The sequence below is a fragment of the Tribolium castaneum genome, chromosome 1 (assembly GCF_031307605.1).
Source record: "Tribolium castaneum strain GA2 chromosome 1, icTriCast1.1, whole genome shotgun sequence".
NCBI lineage: Eukaryota > Metazoa > Arthropoda > Insecta > Coleoptera > Tenebrionidae > Tribolium > Tribolium castaneum.
Genome location: NC_087394.1, coordinates 34,489,795 through 34,517,208, shown reverse-complemented (window position 1 = coordinate 34,517,208; position 27,414 = coordinate 34,489,795). Strand labels below are relative to the sequence as shown.

General features: G+C 31.9%; 3 protein-coding genes and 1 long non-coding RNA gene across 4 annotated transcripts in view; 3 read left to right on the top strand and 1 right to left on the bottom strand.

Annotated features, from left to right (window-relative positions):
* The first annotated feature begins 251 nt into the window (after positions 1–251).
* LOC103312268 (uncharacterized) lies at positions 252–1,700 on the top strand. Its single transcript, XM_008192476.3, has 2 exons — positions 252–702; positions 757–1,700. The coding sequence occupies exons 1-2, from the start codon at positions 289–291 to the stop codon at positions 1,312–1,314; spliced, it is 972 nt and encodes a 323-aa protein (XP_008190698.1). The 5' UTR covers positions 252–288; the 3' UTR covers positions 1,315–1,700.
* A 1,014-nt stretch (positions 1,701–2,714) lies between these two features.
* LOC135267155 (uncharacterized) lies at positions 2,715–4,437 on the bottom strand. Its single transcript, XR_010335489.1, has 3 exons — positions 4,302–4,437; positions 4,171–4,243; positions 2,715–3,760 (listed from the first exon to the last, which is right to left on the bottom strand). It is a non-coding gene; the product is annotated as an uncharacterized LOC135267155 (long non-coding RNA).
* Positions 4,438–4,468: 31 nt separating this feature from the next.
* Positions 4,469–15,748, top strand: LOC103312270 (uncharacterized). Its single transcript, XM_008192483.3, has 4 exons — positions 4,469–4,661; positions 7,247–7,573; positions 14,622–14,735; positions 14,830–15,748. The coding sequence occupies exons 1-4, from the start codon at positions 4,644–4,646 to the stop codon at positions 15,337–15,339; spliced, it is 969 nt and encodes a 322-aa protein (XP_008190705.2). The 5' UTR covers positions 4,469–4,643; the 3' UTR covers positions 15,340–15,748.
* Positions 15,749–19,935: 4,187 nt separating this feature from the next.
* Positions 19,936–27,414, top strand: part of sns (sticks and stones) — a 286,545-nt gene continuing 279,066 nt past the window's right edge. The window contains exon 1 of the mRNA XM_064355580.1: positions 19,936–20,064. The gene's annotated coding sequence lies outside the window, so the exon portion shown is untranslated. The remainder of the gene's footprint in view (positions 20,065–27,414) is intronic.

Below are 27,414 nucleotides of genomic sequence, written 5' to 3'. Positions count from 1 at the left end.
TAATAACCAACTAGTAGAAACTAAAAAATGGTCAGATATCTGGTAATGACCACGAAATGTGGAACTCCATTGGCTGGAAAAACTACATTTGTGAATAAGGGAAAGGTGAATGCATGCAAACGCACCGACCTTTCCTGCTATTGCTTGGTTCAAGCTAAGGCATCAATTCTTTCTTTCTCGAGGCAAAACCACGCAAAAGTAGCTCTTATCCCCTTTTCCAAAAGGTTGAAAATAGCGTGTGATTCCCCGAACCGAGCGATCGATGTTGTGTTGTCTTTAGTCGCCAAAATGGCCGCTGAGGAACGAGCGAAAAGCGAATTTACCGAGATTTTAAACAGTATTGAGCGAAAATATGAGATAATAGACACAAAATGGACCGAAGAGAAGTTTTTCGAGATGAAATTTCGCACCCAAATCCCGCGAGATAGTGAAGATTTCAACGCTTTGTGTGATGAGTGGGTTGACCTCTTCTCGGAAGTTACTAATACTGTATGGGCGAAAAAGATATCAAACACAGGTCCGAAAATAAGGTTTAGAAAACAATATCAGTGCTGGACCCAAGGCGGGAAAGTGGTTCAAAAAGAGCTCCTCTTTGATTCCAGGCGCTGTAAAGGTACTCTAGATATCAAAGTTCTGACTGATAACCCGTTCACACGCCGGAAAAACAAACACATTAGATTAGGATTAAACGTCGTGGTTAAAGTAAGCGCTAAGCCTAGTCCCTGATAAGCGATAACTGTCCTATCGTGTTTCCAGATCAACTTTATGCATTTACACCAAGTGGACACCACCAAACCCTACGCCTTTTTCGTCCACACTTGCGAGCCCCAGCCGGAGCCCCCCAAGCCCATAATCCAACCCAACGAGCGCTTGCCCCAGCTGGTGGCCGAGATGGTCCAGAAGGGGCTCAATGCGTCCCCGAAAGTGGTTAATCCCAACCCAGTCACAACTGAACTGAAGCAAACGGGAAAAGAGGAGCAGCTTTTCCAGACGAATTTGCTGGAAGAGCTGGGGGAGAAGACCATGGAGAACGAGCAACACGCCGTTATCCAGGAAAACATCCAGCTGCCAAGTATGCAGCAGCAGACGATACAGCTGGTCCAAAATTTGCCGATACAGGGAATGGAAACAATAAAACTCGAATTACCACCACATTTACAGCAATACACCCAGTTTGTGGTCAGCGATATGTCCGAACCACTGCTAATGTGTCAGTCGCTAATGCTGGACACTTCGCAGGTCATACCAGTGTCCACTCACACTTTACCGTCACATTTTGTGCAGATTCATTCACAGAATTTGCACAACCAGTAAGAGTATTCTTAGAGCACTTGTATATAAAGCCAATATTATTATATTAGAGACTGAAGTTGTATTATACTTATGAGATTTTTTAATAATGTACTGACTGTGTTAAGTTGTGTGAATGGAAGGTAATTTTGTACTAAAGGCTAGTAAAAGGAAGGTTCGTTTGTGATTATTTTTTATATGGAAATTGTGATTTTTGGGAATTAATCAAAGCTTTGATCAATGTTTGCATTAAGTACGACCCTTTACATCCAGCAAAAAGCCCGGTTTTGGGGGCAGGTAGTGTGGTGTTTAATGATTACAGAATAGTAACTCACATTGTTTCTTGTACTCACATTGTAAACCTAATATTTAATTGCTAACATTGATAATAAATCTATTTTTATTGCGAACTGTTTTTTATTTAATTTTTGCTGTAAGGCATGTCTGTGATTGAGTAATTTTGAAAATAACGGAATGAAAAATCAACTTCAATAAATATCTTGCTTGTTATTGTTTTTTTTCCTTCAATAAACGTCATAAAAGTAGCACTGAAAAAGTTTCTTTTATTTGATCAAGCAGCTCCAGTTTTTAATATCCTTAAGCAATACAGATAATTTGATTAAATATTACAGGTTTCCACTAAATTTTCTCACTGCTATTTCACCAAACAACACATCTGGCGAACAGATCGGTTAGATTTTGCAAAAATGTTCGTTGGCATCAAAAATTACGAATTTCTAACACAATTGTAATGTTTTCCTAAATGATTTATTTAATTATTATAATTTTAGTGAAACTAGTAGTTAGTTTTATTTTTTCCCTTTGTTCCACAATTCCTATGATTTTCGTATATTGTTGGTATAAAAGCTAGAAGGGAATTATCCTTATTTTTGGTAGATGTCACTCAAGGGGTTTTCAAAAATTTATAAAAAATTGTTTTTGTGTTTTTAGACTAAAGATAAAAATTAAAGGAAAATATATGTAATTAAGCTTAAAATTTCCCACAAAGTCTGTGTTGAAATCATCGCATATCTTTATTAGTTATTGAAAAAAAAGTTGGTACCTCCTGTATTTCAGGGGTCAGCGGTCACATCTGCATATTTTGAGGGAAAATAGGTCACAAATTTTTGAATCTTTGATACAACTGAATTATACTGTCAAAATTTGAGTCATATAGAAAAAAAACCGTGAAAATAAGGTACCGAAGTTGTGATAGAAAAAAATTTATTAATTTTTTGTACCCGTAAATTAATTTGTACACCTCATTAGTTTTGAAATTATAGTATCCCATTGAAAACAAGCCAATTTATGATAATTTTTGGTAATTATTTTGTAACGACATTTGGTTTAATTTATTGTGGGAATAATTTAATTTTTTTATGTGATTTGTAGACAACAGAATTCACATACAGTTAAGTAATTGGCTAACTAAAATGAATCAAGCTAATTATCTCGTGTTTATTAATATCTATACTGTAGTAATATTTACGAAATATTTATTTTTGATTAAACAATTTGTAGGAAAACGTAGTTGTAGTTCTAAACTGCAATAAACGGTTCATCTGTATCCTCAGAAAGTAAGTGGAAGCACAATTTACCATGACAAGTAAATCTAATAAGAATGTAAACGTGATATTGGATTTGCTTGTGAGGTAATAGACTTTGAATCAATTTTTTTGTTCATGATATTTTCTGCACGATCTCTCGAAGATAATAGCTAATAATCATGAAATTTGAAAAAGGACTGGTAAATTGTCGATTATGTAATTTTACAAAAATTTCTGTGATATGTGTTTGAAGAAGAAATAAATTATTACCTCAACTTTTACAATTTTACTACTGCACTCCGGAATTTAAATTGTGTGCCTTTCTTACACACAAACAAGAAGAAAGCAAGATAATATTAAGATAAACTGACCAACAATAATGTTTTATACAGTTTAGTCTAACGAAACTTTAATGTAATCATCTGCTTCATGCACTGCAATCTCAATTAGGAACTTGAAGCTGGGTTAATACAGCACTTTATTTGGAATATTGCTGCAATTTTTACTCAATGGTTACACAATATAGCCCGTTATATTTTTACTAAAACGCTTTTGTCTTAATTGTCTAATTAACCCAGATTTTGGTCTCAGATAACAATACATTATTGCCCGATTTCGAAGATTGGGTAAAGTTTAACTAGATAAATGTTTTCGTCAGGTAATTTGAACGTTTGATGCAACTGCAGAACTACAACCTCAGTTACGTTTAATTTTTACAGTCGGCTTTATTTTTTATTTAATAATTATAATTACATGCTTGATAACTATTTTTAATGTGCAATTTAATGCAGACTAAACCTCTAATAAGCAAATAAATAACAAAAATCCCGTCTACAATTACACATTTGTAGGTAAATCCGAAGTTTCTCCAGGAATTAGTCGATCTCTTCATTGTTATTGAAACACGGTAGCTTGCTGTTTACCTGGAGATATCCTCATTAATATTATTACTTAATAATATAACGTAAACGAGCTAATAAATGGCTAATGAAACGATTTTAGTTTAAGAGATCACAACTGACACATACAGTTCTCAAGGCATGTAACAACAATTGTTCATTACTCCCACGTTACAACATTATTATCCAGTCTATTTAAGTGTATCTCAAGAGACTCTGGAGCTTGAACCTTGCGTCGCACTTTCTTATTATTATGTTACGAAATTAAGAATTTGATAAATGTAGGAGACCCTAAAAGAGTCACGTGCACCGCATCAAAGGTATCATTATAAATTGTACAATCATTTTATGCCCTATTTCACGCAACTGGTTCCTAATTCGAATGAGGTCAATACTGATCGAAGATTTTTCCTAAAACAATAAATAAAACATACCTATCTTTGATGAGTTGTCGATTTTTGTTTATTAATTAGACCTTGGTCCTTTCGCCAAACTCATTTCATGCTTCTGTGGACAAAGGGTGGTTGCGAAATTTCGCCGATACTTTGATAAGCATCTTATTAACCTTGCTTTGTGAAAATTGTGATCCAGTTATCACGTTTTTTGAAAAATTCAGCCACTGTCTACCACAACGAAGAAACTCCTCGCCAGGAATGCGAGATATGAAGGTGGTGGGAATCTTATAAGTTGATAATTTAGTTTTCATGGACCATTACAATAGCGTAGTTTAAACATGTCCCACAAACTAATTTCGGCATGAAATTATTATTTAATGATTGTGCGTGAGTGCGTACCTGTGATACTTGACTTGTGTTGTCGGTGTTGATGAGCTCGAACGCCAAACTTCTAATTAACTATTGTGGAAGTTAATTGTGCTCTGTTTAATGTAATTACTTCCATTTCCAGCATGGAGCGGACGACCGGGGTAAATTTTTTATCAGCTTAAGTGTATATCGTTACTATTCGTCCAATTTGAAAGAATTCATTGCAAGATAAAAAAGATTGGTATTTGAAACACATCGTGACGAAAAAATTTTAGGCTTGAGTGCACATGTTATAATTACGGAACAGTGTCGTCACGACAGCGAAATATTTTCGAGTTTCAATTAAAAACTGCTTTTTACGCGTGGAAATTAACAAATACGTTAATGCAGTCGAGTGAACTTAAAACAAACTGTTCGCGCAATATTTATTCCACAAACTCTGTTGTAACGAAGAAAATTTAACTCATATTATACTTGTTAAACTTCTTTAATTAACTTTTGCCGTTACTTTGTTTATTTAATGTATTTTGTTTACTTGGGTTAAGGAGTAAAACTAATATTGTTGTAAAATTGTTCAAGCCATTTTTTAACTAATTAATTTCAATGAATTATCAAATTCTCGAGTTGTTTACATATATTTAAATAGAAGAATGTTCATTCATAAACTCTCCTAACAATGCGCCTAATGAATAAAAGAGCAAGATTATCATGCTAGTTGTAGGATGGTTGTCAGTTTTGCCAGAATTTATGGCCACGGCTTTGTCAGATTTAATGCCAAGTACATTTTTAATTAGCACTTTAGTTTTATTAAGGTTTCGTAACTCATATTTGGCAAAATTGTTTTTTAAACCTACTTTCGCCTATTAATTTACAGTTTGTACAATACAATTAAATTAAAAAATAATTAATAAAAATTTAGTGTTTGATATACACTGTGTTCAAGAATAGTTGTTCATCAAATCGGCCATGGAATCTGCCGCCTCGTCTAAATAACTGTCTTAGTTTCTCTGTCAAATTTTTGAATTAGCTTTTTACTGACTTTTTGCATTTTTTGGAAAAGTTGTTTTAACTGGAGGGTTTGTAGTGATTTGTGTTTTATATTTCCGTGATTTTTCGTTCTTAGATTCAAAGTCTTTTGTATTATTTTGACGACTCTGTCACTTTGACGGCTTCACAATTTGAATTAAACGGCCCACTACGTTCATATTTTATAGGTGAAATGATAAACAATTGTACAATGTGTTTTTAAATGATTCTCATCTAGTGGTCTGTGAATTTCTCTTGTAAAATCGGAAATACCGCTTTATAGAATTAATGACAGGCATTTAGACACCGAATATTATCATTATCCGTTTATTAAGTCTCCAATTCGAAAATAAACTTCAACACTAAAGCGTTTTCTTGCACAGAGTTCCAATTTAGTCGCATTTTAACGAAATTTTTAAAATTAATCAATGAATTTGACAGAGAATTTAATTGAGCAGAGCGGCACAAATGTTTTTACATGTAAAATGATTTCAAAGTTAACTAGATGAGAAACATTGTACAAAAAGTATTTGGATCAACTCTTGCTGTGGAATTTAGATTAACAGATTTTTATTGTTTTTAATAGATTATCGTTTTATTCTGTTGAAGTATCAAAGCACTTTTTGCGATTTTTTCGTGTGTAGTAATCGTAAGAAACCAAGACACGTTCAAAATTTCACAGCAAGAGTTGATCTAAAGACTTTATGAACGTACTGTATCACATACAAAGGTACACGTTTTCTAAGTGACTATCCTTATGTTTATTTCTGCTGCTTTCTACATTTCATTTATTTTAATTTAAAAAATTGATATTACATACAAGAAATTTTAGATTTGCATTATAACACGACTGAAGCAAGTTTAAAGTCAGAACAAAGTTGTGCATATTTTTTAATTGGCTTCACTACCAAAATTTGTTGCTATAACTGTTTAGGATAATGTTGTAAATGTGTTATTTTTGTAATAAGTATAAACTAGTTGTCAAAATGTTAAAATCAATGTCATTCTATTGTTTGCCATTCAATCCTGTGAAAAAATTAATCTAAAAAATTGTTATTTGGACATTTTATTACACGTGCGTTAATGACTTGCAGTCACATTGTTATGATACAAAACACAAGAATAATTACTCCATTAAATTGAAATTTCCCATGTTATCAAATTGTGGAAAAAGGAAATTTTTAAAAGTAAACATGTGGAACAAAATTAACCAATTTTTATTCAGTTTCGTTACACACAGAAATCTTCGGTCATAAATCATTAAAACGCGTTGATAATTTCAAACAAAGCTATGATGTTTAATCAGTTTTATGAAAAAGCTGCGATGAATTATAGCTCACAGAAAGATAATTCGATTTTTACAGGCTTTTTGACAATCAAGCCAACAGATGTTTCAGTACATTTCAGCCAAATTTTTTTATAAATTTTTCAGTATTAGTTTATTCAAAAATAAACCCAAAGATGTTAGTCGTACCATAAATTGTTGGAACTTAAAGCATTGTTGGTTGAACACAAGTTAAGGGAAACAAATTTAATCGTCTCCCAGAGACCTTATTCCCAAAGGATGTTAATATTTGTTTAAAATAATGTTTGCCGAGCCGAGCACGAGCTTAGAGATACATGGACGTTTAATCTGCAATTTACACAGTTAAATCCAGATTTATAATTTCCCTTCGCTCGTGTTAAATTGTTTTGATTGGACAGTTTTTATTACAAATAGCAACGATGGCACCTCTACGTTGTATTCGCCTCACTTCTGACGCCCGTTACAAGTGTGGAAGAGAATCAACCCGAAATATTTCTTTCGCCCCGTAATTTCAACCCTCACCCTTACGAAGCCGGTTATGACCCGAGGGATGCTGCTGATGCAAATAGGGTAGGCCCTGTAGTGTTCCCACCTTCACCCCCGGACGAAGATAACTCCGTTAATAGCAATGTTTTAACTCTAGAGAGGGAGCGCCAATTGAATCATCCAATAGATAATCACCCCTACGCAAAAGTAGCCAGGAAACGAAAATACCAATTTCCGGGAAGATTTAGTCAACAGGTAATTATTTAATGCAGTTTAATGTAATTGCTGGATCGATTTGTGGGGGACGAAAGACTGGGTCGTTCGTTTGAGCTCTGTTACTTTTTATAATCAGCTATCGAATTTTCCATCATTTCAATAAGATTTATTTATTAACGATATTTAGCAATTTATTGTTAATTACTGTCTGCTGAATTTACAAAATTTATTGCGTTTCATGCGTCAGTTGTAAAACGTTATTACCTTAGTGAAGAAATTTGTGGAGAGTAATAGCAGGAACGTGGGTGATTAGATGTTCTCGCCTTCAGGTTTAGAAATATTGCACTATTATTAAATTTAGCATCTTATGCATGTAAAACTAAGTGCCATGTGTATTTAATTATGTCACAATGTTTGCACGTTGTGTCAGCTGAGGACGCCTTTTAATTATTATTCATTTTTATTGTTGCAAAAGAGCTAGAAATGCCTTTCTTTCGATCCAAGGACGGCACAAGTTTCATTAAATACTCTCTCAAGCAATTACGCATTTATTAGCTACCATGTGCGTAATGTATGTATTCCAAAATTTCACAACTGTAAAAATTTAATGGCGAGATAATGATGCTTTGAAAATCATTGTGATGGTAGTTATTCACGCACGTGGACAATTTTTACGTAACGCATGTCTGAAAAAAAATTGGATATTCTAAAAAAAAAATTTTAAACTCACTCTAGCAAAGTTTTATGGACTTTTATATGCTTTTACAACCCTCTGGAGTTGTTAAAAGTCAAAAAAAGTCTATATGTTCAATTTTTCGATGTTTGATTTTTTCCAATTTTTGTCGCAATTTTGGTTGGTTTCGGGTGTCCGGAACATTTATCGAGCAATAACTCCGGAACTATTAGAGATAACCCCATGAAGTGTATTATCGTTGGAAAGCTCTTTAAATTATCTATTTTTTTCAAAAAAGATTATTATTCTCCGACTAATAGTTTTCGAGCAAATTGCTGCTAAATGCAAAAATTGGTAAAATTAAAAAAAATTCATAACTAAAAAACTATTGGGAATTTGGCAATTTTCTCGATGCCAATCGATTCCCCGGATCATCTTGCATAGGTACGGATCAAAATAGTTCCACTTTTTGGAATAGTTTAGCCGTGAATGAGAAAATAAAAAAAATTAAAAAAAATTAACACCCCCCCTTAAAATCGGTCAATTTTTAAAGTGTCTCAAAATCAAATGAAACCTATTCTATCTTATGGTTTTTGATGTGCTCTTTACGATGGAACAAACCGTTTTCTTCTAGCTCTTTTAGTTTGGCCGTAATTGGCGTTTGAAAATTGAAATTTTTTTTGTGAGATATTGCCTTGAGTCCTATGCCATTTTGTAGAGTTTTTTATTCCGGTTGTCGTCCATTTTTCCGTTTCTCGATAACTTTAATAGTTTCGCCGTAATTGGCGATTGAAAATTGAAGAAAAGTGAAAATGGAAACCTTTTTTTGCGTTTTTTTCGGAAACTGTAAGACTTAGAGCAACGAACAAAAAACCATCTGATAGCGCTTAATTTTATCTATTTTTTCGTCTAAACCCGGAGCCGCCCCAGGCAACGGTTCCGGCTACAGAGGCGATCAAATTTTTGCACTAAAAAAATTCATAAAAAAAAAACTAAAAGTCGTAGAGAATTGCGGTTTGTTCCACTGAATTCTACGGCTCATTTTACATATTATATCAATTTTTCACAAGGATTAAAAATTTAAAATTTTTTGCCTAAATTTAGGGTAGCCATTTGTCATAGTGAAAAATTTTATTCATTAAAAAAATTCATAACTCAAAAACTAAAAGTTGTAGAGCAATGCGGTTTGTTCCATTGAATTCTACGGCTTATTTTACATATTATATCAATTTTTCACAAGAATTAAAAATTGAAAATTTTTTGCCTAAATTTAGGGTAGCCATTTGTCATAGATGAAAATTTTATTCAACAAAAAAAAATCACAACTCAAAAACTAAAAGTCGTAGAGCAAAACGGTTTACTCCAGTGAATTCAGCGGCTCATTTTCTTTATTATACCAGCTTTTTACGTGATTTAAAATTTAAAATTTTTTTGCTTAAAATCGTAATGTTCAAGGCACATAATATTTAACTGTATCTATACTTTTCATCGTCCCTGTGTGTATTTTGATTTTCTGGAAAAGCTAAATGGAACTAATAAGTAATAACAATTATTTTGCTTTTTGTTTGAATGTGGTAATAAATAAAATAATTTGTACAGAAAAATGTAATGTCTCATGTTAGTTGAATTGGTGTTCCGTACGTTGTCACAAATTCCTGTAATTTTTTCCGTGAATACTGCTCAGTGTTGGCACTACATGCAATTTGTCGAAATAATTGTGTACAAGTACACAGATTGCTTCCTTGGTTCTTGTTAGACCAAACACATGACGAAACGCTATAACTTGCATGATTGCCATCATAATAAATTAACATTTTCACACGATTGTTTTTTATTCTTGCATGTGTGCCTAATTTTCGAATAATTGGGTCATTTTATCTCATACTATTAATGCCGGAGAGTTAAATTATCAATTTCCTAGATTTAGCCATTAAAGTTCGTTCTTTTGCTTTTAATTAACTAAGTTGGGCCGTATTTAGGTCATGTGTGGTAATCTCCAAATGAAAGTTTTTAATGTTTGCTGAAAGCTGAAAGCGAAGCGGTCTAATTGGCCTTAAATGAAAATTATCTTCGTTGTGGTTCGTTCAACTAATAACAGTACCAAGTTTATCTTTATTGTCAGCCCCCGACACATAATAAGGGATTTCTAAGGTCGCATTTGTGGGAATTAAGCAAAAGAAATTGCAACGCTAAATTATGCCTCATTTGTTTGGAATGAATTAAAGTGCTTTTATTCACGATTTATTTCCCGTGCTTATGCACAACTGGAATTGCAACTTATTGACCTAAAAATCCAAACAATAAAATAGTGACAGTGGAAAAAAACGTGTAAGTATCACTTATCTTAACCCGAAAATATTATAGGGATACGAAATATCACAATGCGAGTCTCTGCACATATTTCATCCCCAAATTCTCTATTTTAAAATGTGCGGCCAACGTGTCCGTCAGAACTTGCAAAACAATACATTAACTTTTAGTTTGGGCAGTGAAAAGCGAAATTTCATAGAGAACCGGTGAAATATTCATAAGTTAGACATTTAAATATATGGGCCTTGCTTTTTAATTCCCCGTGGTTTAGCTCCAGCACCGGAAAGTGCATTACAGTCACGTCACACTGCCAGAACAACAAGAATAATAGCCTAAACACGTGGTTGCCACCCCGGATATATGCCAACTTGAGCCGGAGGCTTGACTGGATCTGGACATGTCTCGGGTTCTGCTTACACATGTCTCAGCGAAACGAACAAAATTTATTAAAATTTATCAAGACATAAACACAAGTTTAATGACGGCTGTAAATTTGTACTTTTACAGTGGATAACTTAAAACAAATAACGTGCATATACTCCATAAATCTACATCTGAACTCACATTTCCGAACTACTATCATTTTTTATGCGTTAGAGTGGATTGTTACGACTTTTCTGCTCTATTAACATTTTATTGGAATCATAAACAATGAATAAGTCATTGCCTAGATATATCGACGTTATGAGTCGACTTATAGTTGGATTTTATACCTTATTGTAATTCATGATGTCAAGAATTATAAACCCTCACATGAGTCTTATTTAATGTTATTGTGGGTTCATTTGAGATAACATTGTAGTTTGTGGAGTAAATGTATGTAATATCGATTGCATAATTTTGGTCGTGTCATTCATTATGTTCTTAATTTACGAGTGAAGCGTATCTGCTTCGTAAACTAATAATTAAAGATTAACATTGAATACATAATTCGTATTCAAACAGAAGCTCTCAGTTCTGGCCAGCACATTTTGCCGGATTATTAATTCAAAATTAATTGGGTCAATTCATTTAACATGAATGGAATTTTTGTAGCAATTATGCAAACGCACCGGTGCCCGTGGCAGAATTAAAAAAATATTTGTAAATTCGCAATGGAACGACAGGAACCCGCTACCGAGCGTATTTTTCACTTCATAAAATTTCAGCGAAACAAAATTTTACGGTTGTGAGAAAATAGCAACTGTGAAGTGGCCTGTAATTAGTATTGTTGTATTATGTCTTTTGGTTTTTTCTTTTTCTTTCTTCATAATATTGTAATTGATATAAATGATTAAATTCATGTGTGAAAGACCATGGTGCTGAAAGGGTAGAAAACTTTTAATTATAGAAAAAGGAAAAAATTTCTTTATATCCTATTGCCTAAATGTGAACAAATGATATTTAGTAACAAAAATATGCGCACAAGGGATAACTTTAGATTGCCACTGACTTAATATTCATTAGTTAGGTATTTCCCGAGGGCAATTAAATCGAGGACATTTGACACTCGAAATTTCACGCTAAAAATAATAATAAAATTGTTATTATTTATTATTATTTGAATGATTTGAATGAATTTTATTTAATTTTTTATTTTATATTATTTGAATTTAAATTTTTAAATTTTTTGGAAAAATTGTACCGTGCGACTTTTTAAAATTTGGATCTAGTCGTCTATGACAATTACGTTAACACAAAGTCGATTACAGAAATAAGGATCCAGCATAATTTTTTTTATGTTCTTCGGAAAATTCTGGACATAATGAGAGATAAAGCGATGCTGAATATTTATTAAGCAATACATTTTCCTGCTGTGGTAACTGTCATGGATCACTAGATCGAAATTTTAAAAAATTGCTGGGTATCAGTGATAGCATGCTTAGAAATTTTGTCTAGGGGGAGCAAAAAATTGATATTAAATATTATCTTTGAAAAATTCTACTTTGTTACAAAGAAAATTTAAAATTTAGTTTGGTAAAACTGCATTTTAAAAGCTTTTTTTTAATCCTAGAAGAATCGGGTGAAGGCAAACAAACAGTTACTAAAAGAAAAGACTTCTAACATTAGTAATCATTTCAATTTCAAATGATGGGAAACTTTGATATTAAATTACTGATAATGAACATTAAAAATAAAGGCGTTTATTTTTTGGTTAAGTAAATTATTATCAAATAAATGTAGCAATTAATTGTATCAAATAATAAATTAGACGTTTCCAATATAAGTATTATAAAAATTTTTTTCAAAAGCAGGAAAATGTACTCATACTCATACGTAGATTTCGCAAACAAAATTCAGAAATTTTTTTTGTTTATTGTTTATTTTGTTTATTCACTAGCTTGAAGTATCTGTTTTTTTTTGCAAAAAGTGCCAAAAATGTCTGTTCAACTAAACCGAAATTTGAGGATTATTACATACTAGGTTTTAGAAAATTTTAAAAACATTATTCATCTTTTGTAACTTAAAAGAAGAATAAAGAAGTTTGTTAACACTCTTTAGAAAAAAAAATCAATTAAAGAAAAAATATTCTGAAAGTTGCAAAATAAAGGATTCTGTGCAATAAATAAAAAAACTCTTGAAGAAAAGAATATTTTTTGTTTGTTTACATGAAATAAATTAAATTCAAAACAGTTGGTTTCGGATTTATTTTAAATGAGATTAAGTAAACAAATATTTTTTTATAGAGTTATTGAGAAAAAATCTAACAAGAAGAAGAATATAAAATGCTAGAGTTTTTTTTAATTACAACGTACTTTGCGGTAATAATTTCGTAATAATTTAATGATAATTTAAATAATTAATAATTTAATTAATTAATAATAAAAATAATTCATTATTTGGTATTTTCAGGTATAATGAGGTTTTCGTTTGCCTACATGCACTAAGTTAATTGTATTCAAAACATTTGGTTTCAAGTTCATTTCAAACAATCGTAAATTTAAAATATTAATAAAAATTATTAAAAATATTTAACAAGATGTAGAACCTAAAATGCTAAAATGTTTTTTATTTATGACGTCCTCTGCTGGAATCATTTAATGATTTAATAAGTTAATGGAAAATATGGACAAATTTGTCGGCGAACTTAAAATTTTCAGGAATTTTAATTTTTGTGTTTTTGCTCCATTATCTCAAATGGAAGATTTGAAGAGAACTAAGTCACAACCAGCCTTTAAAATAATTTCTTATTGTCGTCAGGACATATTTTTTTTACACCTTATTAAGAAATATATATTTCTATACCAACAGAGAAAAGACATGTATTTTCTCATGAAAATGAATTAATAACTAATGAATAATCAAAACTAGTTAACACATTCTCTGTCAAGGCGAATTTTGCAACATTCTTTCTCACGCAAATACTCATTTTACTTTAGTATAACTATTTTTCAAAGGTGGTTATAAGTTTAAGTATAATTTAGCGCGTTTAGAATTTTTTTGATCCAAAAAACTCGAGCGGTCACTGTTGTCCTCTGTGGCGTGGCACTATTTTTGAATACACAAGACACTCACAGCGGTGACTTTTTCTTTGCCAAAAACGGACACATTAGCGGACACATTTAATACAGCGGACACATGCGTTTTTTGTGTTCGTAATATTAAGTCCTCTTGGCTCAGTACATTGTATAAATAATGCCTTAAAAAGTTAACACGCTAAAGCGGACACTTCCATCGGTCACTTGATTTTACAAGCAGCTAAGATGTGATTCACATTATGCCACAGCGGACATTAGTGTGTAATATTAGGAAAGATTATGTGTCTGATTGGTGTAAAGAGGCAAAGTGTCCGCTGTGGCGCCTCAATCAAAGTACTGAGCGGACACCGGAATATATTAAGGAAGAGAAGAGAGGCTTTTCACCAGTGTTATATTTCGACAGTTTCATCAGAGAATATCGTTTTTTAACCACCAAATATTCCATGAAAGTACTTTACTTTAAAACTACTTAATAGCTTTTAAATTTTAACGAAATTATGCCTTTGCTGTTATTTCTATTATTGTCACGAGCCAGGAGCTGATATTTACGCTTTGTTTGTCCCACTTTAATAGTTATAATGTAGAGTAAAAACGTTTTTTGTCCGTGCTTGTATGATATTTACAATATTGATGATGTTGTTCGCAGAGCCCGCCCATAAATCCGAAGGTATATGAAGCTTTATCCAAGCACGGTGCGAGAGTGCTTTCAGAGCCGGCCTCTCAGTTAAGGAAGGATTACACTCTCTCCTCATTATCCACCGTAAGTATAGGCCACGTTGGTGGCAATTAATTTATTTGGTCGAAACCCCCGTAAAGATGTTAATATTCTTCGCTCGCTTTTCATGTTCCTGCAGGAGCGCAAGAATTACGCCTTCTCGTATAAAGTAGTGGATCACTTAACCGGCGATGACTTCTCGCACACGCAATCCCAAAATTCCCGCGCGACAAACGGCGAATACAGAGTCAAATTGCCAGACGGCAGGGTGCAAATAGTCTCATACACAGCCGACAAAAACGGCTACAAAGCCGACGTCAAATACACCGAAAACGACCTCCCGGCTCCCAATGTACAAATTCAGCAAACCCAAATCCCGATACCCATTCTCAAGCCGAACTCTTACGATTACCACCAATACCTAGGCGGATTCGCACCGTACGTGGTCTCCACACCCAAGAGCCCCCTGCCCTTGTACGGCAGACAGCCCAAGGTGCAGATTTACCCCAACGGGGAAATAAATGGATTGGGTAATTACATCGGATCAACTGCAGCGCCCTATTTGCCCAAGGCGTATCACGGGGACGTCGTCGCCTCGACCGTAGCTCCCACGTTGGCGGGCTACACTCAAGTGTACACTGTGTATTAACACCGCCAACTTCAGCATCGCTCAAAATCAACAAGAGCACAGGCTCGGTTTATGCCAAATAAAAATTAGATTCATTACCCGGAAAACACGCTCGGAATGTTTGCTGCGTTATTGTAGGGGTACATTTTAAATTAGGTTTAACCAGAAACAAATGTACATAAGAGATGGATAATGGGCTGTGTGTGGATACTTGCCGTTATCTATTTATTTATGTAATTATTCACTTTTGGTTTTGTTTAGTTCGGAATTTGTGAGCGATATTCCGCACATGCTATTTTAATTAAGAATTTTTATTTTTTTTATTCCTATTGTACTAGTAAAATACCAGTTTATGCATGTTGTTTTATGTATTTATTATTGTTGTGTACAGGTAAATAAACAACTTTATCAAAACAAAAATATTTTATTACATACTTGTGACTTCATGTGTAATACCTTTAAAAAATGAACATCCTTATGTAAAAATGGTTGTTCATCAAGTAACCTATGAAATTTGTACGTAATGAAGGCTTGGAATTCAAAAACAAAAAATACAGAACAAAAATAACGAAAATATAAAACACAAATTAAGACAAATTCTACACTTGACACAACTTTGCCGAAAAATGCAAAATAATGAGTAAAAAGCGAATTGAAAGATTTGACAGAAAGTACTCAGAAACTACAATTGTCATTTGTATATAAAGCGAAACATTGAATTTGATTTCCATAGTCGACTTGATGACTAATCATTTTTTAAAACATTGTACATATTTATAAATAGTTTTCAATAATGAAAATATTTTTGTAATCATAAAGTAAATGCCAGTGTTTATGAAGTTATAAAGAAATAAATTTTTACTGTTTACAATATTTATAAAATAGAAAAGTTACCTACTAGCAAAAAAGTCTACTTTTCAGGCACTAAGTAACAAAGCATCTGTATTTGGATTTTTTGTTTTTTCGTTGATTCTGGATCGTTTTAAGTCATTCCGAGCTCATAAACAACCTCTGTGTTATTAATTTATTATAAAAATTTCACCTGAAAACGCTTTGAAAACATTTTAAGAAGGTTAAAATTAATAACTTGAAAATTATTAAAACTTGTAGAACAATTTGACAACGCAGAATTGGGTGGATAGAAAATTATTTTTGGAAGATTTTAGAGTCTAAAAAACAATACGAAAAGTTTAACTGTTGTTTTTTGGAACTGCCAAAGCGAAACTAAAAATATCAACCAAATCTGCATTTGAATATCTATATTAGACAACAAAAACTCAAGCTAATATATTGTTGAAGTTATAGTTTCCTTAGAGGATATAAAAAAATATTTTACTCAAAAATTATCATTGAGTTTAGATAAAAACTTTTTAAATACGGTTCTACTTTTACGGATTTTGGCAACTTCGGGTTGTTTCGTGTGATTCTGGTTTCCAAAAGTAGAATTATCATTTCAAAAATTTTGGTGGAAGCGAAATAATAAAATAAGAAATATTTACGAGTACACAAATTAATCACTAATTGAGAATTTATTTTTTAACTTTCTTTGTATACTAGTCAATGATATCCTGATGAATTATTTGTCGAGTGAATTGAAAAAAAAGTCTTGATTTTAAAATTCTTCTGGCGTAAAATGGAAAAAGCTTAACTGCTGAATAAAACGCTCATTTGACAAAAAATGCATTAAGTAAGTCCGTAGTTTTCATCTATGTGATTGACTTGAAACAAGTGCTTATACACAATCAGGGTGTTTTAAAATTCAATGTCTTTTCTTTAACTACAAATTCAGCTCGTTAGTAAAAGCCATAAAAATATTTTACATTTTTTTACAATCATTCAATGAAGTGAACTGTCATAGAACTCCTTTATACGACTATTCGTAGTACTTTTAAATGAAAGGTTTTAAGAAACATTTGCTTATTTTCAGGAAATTTGTTTAGATTTCAATCAATTTTTAATATACGAGCATAAAGCGAGAGTGTTAATAGTTATTGATAATACGAGAGCAAAAACATAGCTTAAAGTTCAAGGGCTGTCTTTATGCAAATTTTTTTTTGGGACATTTTAATTTATAACACGTTGCTATGAGAAGCGTGTTTTAAAATTTCAGATACTATAAGAAAAAGTATAAGAAAAAGTATTTTTTGATACACAAAAATCGCAGCGTTTGCCATTAAATACTTGGTATGCAAGTGAATTTTTCTAGACTTTCTTTTAAGATGACATAAGAAATAATCATTTTATTCAACGACTTTCAACTATTTAGGTAATACAAGTTCAAGTAAGTGTTTGCATTTTTAAATAAAACAATATCGCTGCACTATAATTAATACCTTAAATAAAGTTGATTTATCTGGACTTAACCGGTAATCCGTGGTCTGATGTTCTGGATTTAATTATTATTATACTGACAGATTAAAGATTTTGTGGAATTTCAATTAATGCATTTGTGTTATTTAAGCCTCTAAGCTCTTTTAAGCTTATTAGGAGAATTAAAACAGGAAATCCATTATCTAAATGAAATACATATCCATCATTTCATTGATGATTCGTGTCTAAAAATCAATCCTAGCTCCTTATAATTAATTGATGAATACGATCCACAGTCACACGTCTAATTCACAAAAAGTATTTCTATTTCGTTTTATTCTCGTATTTCGTTTAACATCTTGTACAGATTTATGGAATAACATGTCACAGTACAAAAAATATGGAAATAATTCTCTACAGGTTTTAGAAAATCTATTTTGGTTATTTTCATAGATTTTAAAATAAAGCTATTTATATATTTTTTAATATGCTCGTATTTGCTTTAATTATGTTTAAAAGTATTATTTTTTTTCTGTTATAAATCTAAAAATTTTAATTTTTTGGTGCTGTTACAAAATGGTTTTGTATTTTTTCACTATATAGTAGAATCCTGTTCGACTTCATTAACATGATAATTTGATCTTTTCACATTTTTATTTTTTATACACTTTCCACAATAGGTATTTTCAATTTTTTTAATTCTTTTTAAACATACTGTAAATTTAGTGATTAGTTCCTTTTTTTGATTTTGTTTATTTTGCACATTATTTCTACGCAAATTGCAGAAACTTGCGGAGAGCGCCATATAATTATGCATTCTGTTGTTTTTGCAGCAGTAAATTTGCAGCTCATTTTCTTTCGACTTTGTTTTTATTTGCAAAGTTTTAAAGTTAGTGTTTTTGTTTGTTAACAACAATGTAGTCCGCCGTACTTTATTCACTTTGAACAGCTTGTGTAGCTAATCTGTTACAGCTCCCGTGCATTCAAATTTAAATTAATGAATAAATTCATTATCCTCAATTTAGTTTTATTTTAGAGACAGGACGAAATTTGTATGAAAAGCGTCTAAACAGCTCGTTTCTTCACAAGGATCAAATTAATCCCTTCATTCACGTCACTAATCAGATTCATTTTTGTTGTTTGCCAGACAATTCGAAACTAATGCACAGCGCAAATAAACGAAATTTAAAGAATTGCTATTTAATCGCCTCCGCGACCGCGGTTGCATCTCATTTGCGATTTTCGCTGATTAATTCAAAACTCTACAAACAAAAGTTTGCAAAGCCCATTTCGCGAATCCCGGCCATTTCTAAAGACGTAATTTACCATGAAATAGAGACGGGGTTTATTTCATTTTTTACTGTCTATTTCTTACGGAGAAATGGTAATAAAATAACGCTCATATTTTTATGAAATTGCCGTGTTCCGCCAGGTATGTTTTGCAATCTGTGTGCAATCTCCCCGAAAGACAAATTACCTTATTATGCTAGGATTTTCTACACCAACACACTGAACTGATTAATTAAACCGCACATGGAAGTATTCAATAAACGGAAACCATGGATTAGTTCCATACAGCTTATGCCAACCAAGTTTCTATTTGAATGTTATTTCCACGTTCATCAAAACTGTGCACTGTGTAATGGCCTGTTCAATGCAGCGAACACGGTATTTCGTTAATTACCTTTACTGTTGTTTGGCCACAAAGGCCTTTTTAAATCGAGCGTTGGTGGGATTAAATTTATCATTTTTGTTTGTTTGCTTGAGGCAGATAAATAAAAAAACAATTAAGTCGCAAAGTTATAATTTAAGATTGCGATCTTAGAAAAGGCGAAAGAGCAAACGAACGTCTGCAGTATTTATTACTTCAAGTGTTTGTTGAATTAAAATCAATATTTAATTTACAATATAAATACTCTATTACGCGAAACATAAATAAAACACGCGATATCGCATTACCGGTGTTTCCGAGAGGAAGATTTTCAATAACTTCCAATTACAAAAACAAACGTCAACTTCAAACAAAAGTGCCGATAAAACTAGAGAGAAAAGGAAGCCCAGCTGTCGGCAACTAATAAAACATCCACCCGGAACTACTCTTTGAAATCTAAACTGCGTCATCAATGCTTCTTTGATTTCTTTCTAAAAATGCTACTTTTTATCTCGTCCTGGATACAGTTCCATTAAAAAGAAGCAACCGCTCCAGGACGAAATGCCATTGTTCGTTTTGAGAGATAATTTCAGGACGATCCTGCGCAATCCTTGAGCCTTGGACGAAAGCCGGTGACATGCAGTTCCCGAAAGGACCGCACTGGGTTATGTCGATGTTCATGAAAATGATTGCTTTTGCGCGCTCATGAGCTAGGTTTAGTGCACTTTTCTCACTGCAAACTTTTAAAATTCCAAGTGCGGTGAGAAAACAGCCTGAAAGAGCAGGTAATTATCATGTATACAGTTGTTTTACTGCGAGTTGTAAAACTCGGCCCGCGATTAAATATTAAGCGGGATCAAAGTTGCAACGAGAATTGCACTTTATTGGAGTTACGCGAAACAATGAACAATTTCCCGGTAAATAAAATGCGCAAGAAATAGTTTTAAACTCGGCAAAAGCCCAGCCGGGAGATGCAATTGCCTTTGCTGGCACTTATTGTTTGGATGGCTGCTAGATGGCGACTCCATTTGAGTTTGATGGTCTTGAGGAGCTTGAATAAGACATAAGGTAGCTATTTATCATGCTGAAGTCGTAAAGCTTTTGATTGCCTGAGGTAATTTGTTTAGGCGGATAAAGCTATTATTAAGTACTGCGGCTAATGAAGGCAACGATGTATTTTGCCATAAAGGCAGCTCGTGCTTGAATTTTTAATTTGAATTGAGAAAATTCGAATTTGAGAAAGCAATTTTAAATTTGCGAATTCCGGAACAACTAACAGAGCTGTAGCCGCCGGGGTGTGATTCCGCTGCGTTTATATTCTCACTAAAGGAGAAAATAGATTAAAAACGAAAACATATATTTAGCGTCTTTGTTCGTGTTTCTGTTTCCAATTTAAATTTTAATCCTTGACGGTCTCAGGCGATCACACAGGATTATATTTCACGATACAAGTTTAATATCGCTGGGTGAACTTTTCCACAGCCATTAATTTATTTTTTTAATTAGTGAAAATCGCATGGGATTTATTTATACCCAAAAGGAACAAACTTCACAAAAGTTAAGTTTTGAGACGGATTATTTCCGGCTCAAAGGAACTTTCAGTCTGCTGAGAATTAAAAGTTGTCTTGGTCTTACAAGTTCGGACTTATTAAAATCCGACCTAATTATCATGCTAATCAATTTTGTTTTTCAAATCTAATTTTGTTATGAATTAGGCGGGTTTTGCGCAAGGTTTAACACACTTCAATAACTTTTATACTTTCTCTTACGGCTTGACTGCTTGTCGATACTTCACAACTTCATAGAAGGTGTCCAGATAAATGCGCTTGAACGTTGAGACCGCACCAAAGATCAAAAGTCGCGATCTTGCCGTAGACTGTTTGAATAGCGCATTCATCTTTCCGAAGTGAAATATTTGCTCTACACTAGGCGGGTTAGTTATTTAAATTTATTTTTCTTTCAATTAGACTTTCAAATATTTTACTGTTCTTCTAATATTCAAAGTTAGTTTTCCCCACCCCTGCTAAAGCAATACCAACTCCAAGAAGGCATTCAGTTAATTTTTACTTTATTTATTTTAATATATTGAATAAATGAATGAGGAATTAATAAAATATATTCAAATACTGATGTACATATTTGCAACTATAGCCAGGGAAAAATTAAAATAGTTAAAAAATTATTGTCAAGAGTGGTAACAGTGGTTACAGAAAAAATTTTTTTCTGTTGGTCTGCACATTTCTCGTTCTTTTCTTAGTCAAGGATCTATATTTTTTGAGTTATGTTTTTTTGACGATACATTATAAAGTAAATTCCACCCAAAATTTTATTCATCAGGTTATTTCTTTTGTTCTTAAACTTTGATCAATTATGGAACTATAGGAATTACTTTGTTTAAGCAAATTTTTATTTTCTCTCCTCAATTTTGACGAAACATTTCTTACGGGGGTGTCAGCAAACAACTACAGTCAGAAAAATAAATTTAGAAGGTTCAAATTAGCTTAGATAATTTTTTTCAGAAATGAAAACTTTTTGATATTCTTCAAAATTTTTTAAGGTACATTTTGTAAACTTTTAATTTTTTTAAATTGGCTAAAAATTGCTGGAAAGGTCTTATTTGACGTGCTTATCAAAAATATGTACCTGAAACATTTAAAAATAATAAAAATTAAATCTCAAAACAATGCTTCTTACTTCCAAAATCAGGCTTTTTAGACACTATCGTATGTTTTCTTTTATAAGTTCCGAATGGAACGTATGAGGCTCACAAAATTTACCTTTCTTATAGATTTTGAACCGCTCTATCTATTTCTGAAAACCGCAGTCGCATATCTCTTCGCGTTTTTTAAATAAAATTTTTTAAAGTCAGACAAAAAATTTTGCATAAGCTTTTTTCTAGAATCGTCAGTTCTACTCTGATCTTAAATTCCATGGCGCAATCACATTTTTCAGTTCAAAATACATGAAAATTGGATTTTTCAGGTCTATAAAGTGGATTTTAATCTTTACGCACAAAGGTACAATTGTTTGAAGGTGACTTTTTAAACTGCGTTTTCTTCAAATGTGGACAAAAAATTTCAGTGTTTATTGTCATTTATGGTGTAGAAACATTATTATTTTTTACAATCGCTTACCATAAATAGTAATACACTAAAATTTTTAGCTTGCATATGAAGAAAACGTAATTCAGAGTGCACTTGAAGTGCATCTTCAAACCAATGCATTTTTGTGGCGAAGCTCCGAATTTTTATTTTTTCTATATTTTTATATTTCTATTCTAAATTGATTCTCTCAATGCTCTGATTTCGGAACTTACCAATTTTGAGACACACTGTGTAAATATTTAGTTTAAACACACGATTGTCGTTGAAAAAACTAAATCTTTCAACTTTTTTTAAACTACCGCATTTACAAATTCTGTGAAGTTTTGCTTACACTACCAACGATTTCCTCAAGAATTACATTTTAAAAAAACAAGGTTTTAATAAATAAAAAAGATTTTTTTATTGGCTGTGTAATTCAGCTAGAAATTTTACCATTAAAAACTTGCCCGGCGCATCCACCATTTTTCACTTATCGTACAGAATGAATTAATTGTAGTTTTTTTTTGAAGCATTTGAAATATGTTTAAATTAAACCAAAAACACTAAATACACTTACGGTTTAATACTGCATTTGATTTTAAAATTTGTAATTAAAAAAATTAAATAATAATTTTTATAACGAAATTTTAGCTAGCAAGATAAAGTTGACAATATGTACCTAAATAATACAATTGTAAATTAATTTTGTAATTTTTGTACAATTAGACAACTAGACAGCGAGAATTAGTATTAATAGTTGGACTTAAAAAAATTAAAAAAAAAACGTAATTGACTGACTCAGTTTATTTTTTTCACACACTCTTCTATATTTTCTTTTTCTACAAGTATGTGTAATTTATATACTTACACGTTAAAATGGTGCTTTTTCCATCATTATACATAAATCTATAAATTGCGAGCTTTCAGATAACAATACGCTTTGCCACGTTTAAAATTATTAATGCGAAATTGCAGCTGGCTCTTAAATAATAAATCTTAATTCTGTCAGATAAAAGGTGTTTAATTTTAATTTAAATTCCGGATCTAATTTTTGCGAAATAAATGAAACACGGTCATATCAATTTATGTCTGGCAATCGTGTTATTGGTTTCGGGTAATATTCAGCTTTGATAAGTGATAGGAATAGTTGGAACAATATAATAGATGTGGTATGTTATTGCATGGTTTTAATTAATTTTATATCCCCACAACATGTGTTATTTGGCAAATTTCCAAATGTAAATTAAATAGCTATCAAGTACACTATTACTGCTAATTCCTTTTAATTGATATTATAAAATTATGACGTCTCAGTTACAATCCTTTGGACCACTGCCAAAGTATGTACACGTTTTCTTGCGAGACAGTAAGTCTTGAGTTTAACTAAATTTTCTGCCGCCGCTTTCATCTTAGCTTTTAATATCCGAGCTGCTGAACTTCGATAATTATTTTCCTCTTCTTTATTAATAGTTTTCCTGTGATTTTCCAGAGATGCTTGCACTCTGGCCTGGCGCTTTTTATCCAAACTTACATCCACGATTATTTTATCAGTTATCGGGCATGATAATTGCCGTAGAATGGGTTATTAAACTTTCCTAATCTCGCCTTGAAATTCCGTTAAAATTTATTTATGTGGCGTCATGGAATGTCTGAGCGCGGGGCTGTAGGTAGTCAAATTTGCAATTTAAATAATTAAACCGTAAGATGGCTCTAATTGTATGCATTTAAAATCCCGCAGAGTGTTTTTCTTCCATTATGTTCCAAATCCTTTGCGACGCTACGATTCTATTAACATTTCCTTTCTTTTTCAAGTCCTAATACTGCAAATTCTTGTAAATTTAAACAGCTTGACAATGCAGACTCAATAAGCAGCTTTCGCATATTGTCATAAACGCTCTCAGATTATTTATTTTATTGGCTAAAGATTGGTCGGTTCTCCACTTTTCCCAACTTAAATACCAAACGTCCGGAAATTGCAACAACGCAGGGACGCTCCATTGTTACAAAATCAAAATAAAATGCAAAGCACGCCAAAATCAAGATGTGTACAAGGGCTGTACTATTGTAAAATCGAATTTGAATAGTAAGCATTTGGAAATTATAATTCAGTTCGGGAACCGAGAATTGAATTGGCCTAAGCATACGTTGACAGTCTGAATATTTGAAATCACTAGTTTTGGTCTGTCCTTAGACCGTGCCCTCGAAAATAAGAAATAAATACAATGGGCAATGTTCCAGACATACATGAATAACAAACATAACTCTGCAAACTTGCCTCTTGTTATTTCAATTTGCGAATTATCGGCCATCGGTTCGGTCAAAGTTCATGAAAGTAAAGTCCGCAATAAATAAGTTTGCAGCTTCTATTGTTTTCTAAATAAATACAAACTTTGCAACGACTAGACTTTTGTGATGCACGTCTTAGTTGTAAGTAAATTATGTTACATTCCCAACAAACAAACTGCGCTCAAGTAAATGAGCGTTTTTCTTTTATTTACAGTCAAAAGTCAAATAATTTATTAATAATTTGGTTTTAATATAATAAATAAAAAAGATTTTTTTATTGGCCGTGTACATCAGCTAGAAATTTTATCATTAAAAACTTGCCCGGCGCATCCACCATTTTTCACTTATTGTACAGGATGAATTAATTGCAGTTTTTTTGCTTTGAAGCATTTGAAATATGCTTAGATTTAACAAAAAACACTAAATACACTTACGATTTAATACTGCATTTGATTTTGAAATAATTAATTAAAAATATTCAATAATAATAATTTTTATAACGAAACAATTGTAAATTAATTTTGTAATTTTCGTACAATTAAACAACTAGACAGTGAGAATTAGTATTAATAGTTGAACTTAAAGAAATTAAAAAAAACGTAATGGAGTGACTCAGTTACTTACCGAACAAACAAACTGCGCTCAAGTAGATGAGCGTTTTTTCTTTATTTACAGTCAAGAGTCAAATAATTTATTAATAATTTGGTTTTAATTAAACGTTTAAGCCGACTTTTCCATGCATGAACATAACGGGCTTAACACGTTAAGTGATTTTCATTGTGTGGTGTAATCCAAAGCCCAACTTCTTTGATCAATTAATGAAAACCAGTTGTTAGTTATAGTCTGACTACAATTTTGATAATAGCTAGTTGTATTGTATCTCCAGGGCACCCTTTATCTCTACGCTGTCATAAACACATGCAGCCAAATAATGTATGTGGTGTGTTTCCAGAATTAGAGCATCAAAACTAATATTTAGCTTTTATAGTCTTTGAGCAATTGTTTATTTGGTGGCTGCTTTTACCAATCATGTAATGTGCAATTAACGAAACTGGCAGATAAAGTAAAGTTATGTGTAATTAGTGTATCTCATTTATGGATTATTTTTATAGGATTTGAAGTCAAACTGAAATCCCTCGATGGTGATTAAGCTCGAAAACTTTCGCAAAGTGGTTTATCAGCACTGGAATTTGTTTTGTTTCAGCTGGAATGAACTTTAATAAATTTTATTTTAAGTGCCGGATAATGTTTCAAACTCCACCACGGGAAAAAATAACTTGGCAATGCTTAACAGAAAGATTTGTTATTGAGATGATAACGTTTGTCTGTTCCTCAAGTCCAAGAACAAATTTATGATTTGTTAATAAGTTTCAATAAATCAATCTCAGAAATAATCATTTTTTGTTGTTTTTTTTAATAAAATAAACTTGAAACTTGTTTTTTTTCTGTCCTAGAACTCGCTTTGTTTATCCACTGTTTTATTTTATAGTTATGGAAATAATACAGGGTGTTCTGTCTAAACCCCACATTAGAAGTATTGAAAGTTCTAATAAAAATATTTATTTGAAAGTTGGTACTTTTAAGATGGCTGCACTTCCAGTTAGGGGAAGTCACTATCAACTTTCTTATTTTAAATGGAAAACTATGTTTTCACTGCATTTTAGGATCAGCTGAGTTATTTTAAAGCAGTTTTTATCAGCTTTTCTTATACCTAGGTTTAACCGTTTTCAAGATATTTAAGATTTTTTGAAAATTTTTGAATTTTTATCTATTACTTAAACAATTTATAACTCTTTTAGTTTTAGAAATTTCGAAATAATGTTTGGAGAATTAAAAGAGAAAGTCTTTATCTGTTCTCTAGTGTGTTCAAAATTGGAAAACAGGTTAATAAATCCAAAAATTTTACGGTTAAGTTTAGACAACTTTAAGTACCCATAACTTAATTTTTTCAAATGGGATGTCCCATTTTTTATTTTACTAGATGGAGGAGAATTTATTTCTGCATCGATCTGTATTAGCATTCTCTATAGCTATCTGTGATAATTTTCAAGTTATGTAGGTTTTTTTAACATTGTACAAAATTTCTTACTAACCACAGCTATTTTTGCATAGTTTGCCATAAAAACATTTCTGATTAAACAAACAACAAACTCTGTCTAAAATTGTGTTGTCCGTTCTATGAAAACAAATTAAATTTATTAAACTTTGTTATGAAAAACTTTTTCTCACATTTTATTTGAAAAAATTGAGTTATGGATGCTTAAAGCTCCTAAAACTTAATTTTAAACTTTTGGTGTTTGTTATTCCTTTTTCAAATAAGCTAAAAAAGAATACCAAATTTTAAAAAATGGCAGAGATCGATTTTTGAGCGGAAAGGTGCAAAATCAAAAAAAAAATTAAACCATAAATAATTCTTGAACGGCTATAGGTAGGGAAAATTTTTGAAAACTACCTTAAAATAACTCAAGTAATCCAAAAACGCATTAAAAAATATAGCTTTCTATTTAAAATAAGGAAGTTGATTTCGACTTCCGGTGACCGGAAGTGTCACCATCTTAAAAATATTTTTATTGAGCAGAGCCTAAGAGATTATGGCTGTTTACAAATTTTCAGATGGCTATCATTACTAGAACTCCCACTATTTGTAATGTGGAGTTAAGCCGGCACACCCTGTACAGTAAAACCTCCTTTAACGGACACCTCCAAATAACGGACACCTCCCCAAAACAGACATTTTTGTAGAAACGTAGCAAAACCTATATAAAA

Bases quoted from the DNA above. Each gene is read 5' to 3' on its own strand.
- LOC103312270 (XM_008192483.3), top strand. The intron at 7,574-14,621 runs GTAATTATTTAA...TGTTGTTCGCAG, and splicing joins CGGGAAGATTTAGTCAACAG to AGCCCGCCCATAAATCCGAA. The intron at 14,736-14,829 runs GTAAGTATAGGC...ATGTTCCTGCAG, and splicing joins CTCTCTCCTCATTATCCACC to GAGCGCAAGAATTACGCCTT.
- LOC103312268 (XM_008192476.3), top strand. From the start codon at position 289: ATGGCCGCTGAGGAACGAGCGAAAAGCGAATTTACCGAGATTTTAAAC. The intron at 703-756 runs GTAAGCGCTAAG...TCGTGTTTCCAG, and splicing joins GATTAAACGTCGTGGTTAAA to ATCAACTTTATGCATTTACA.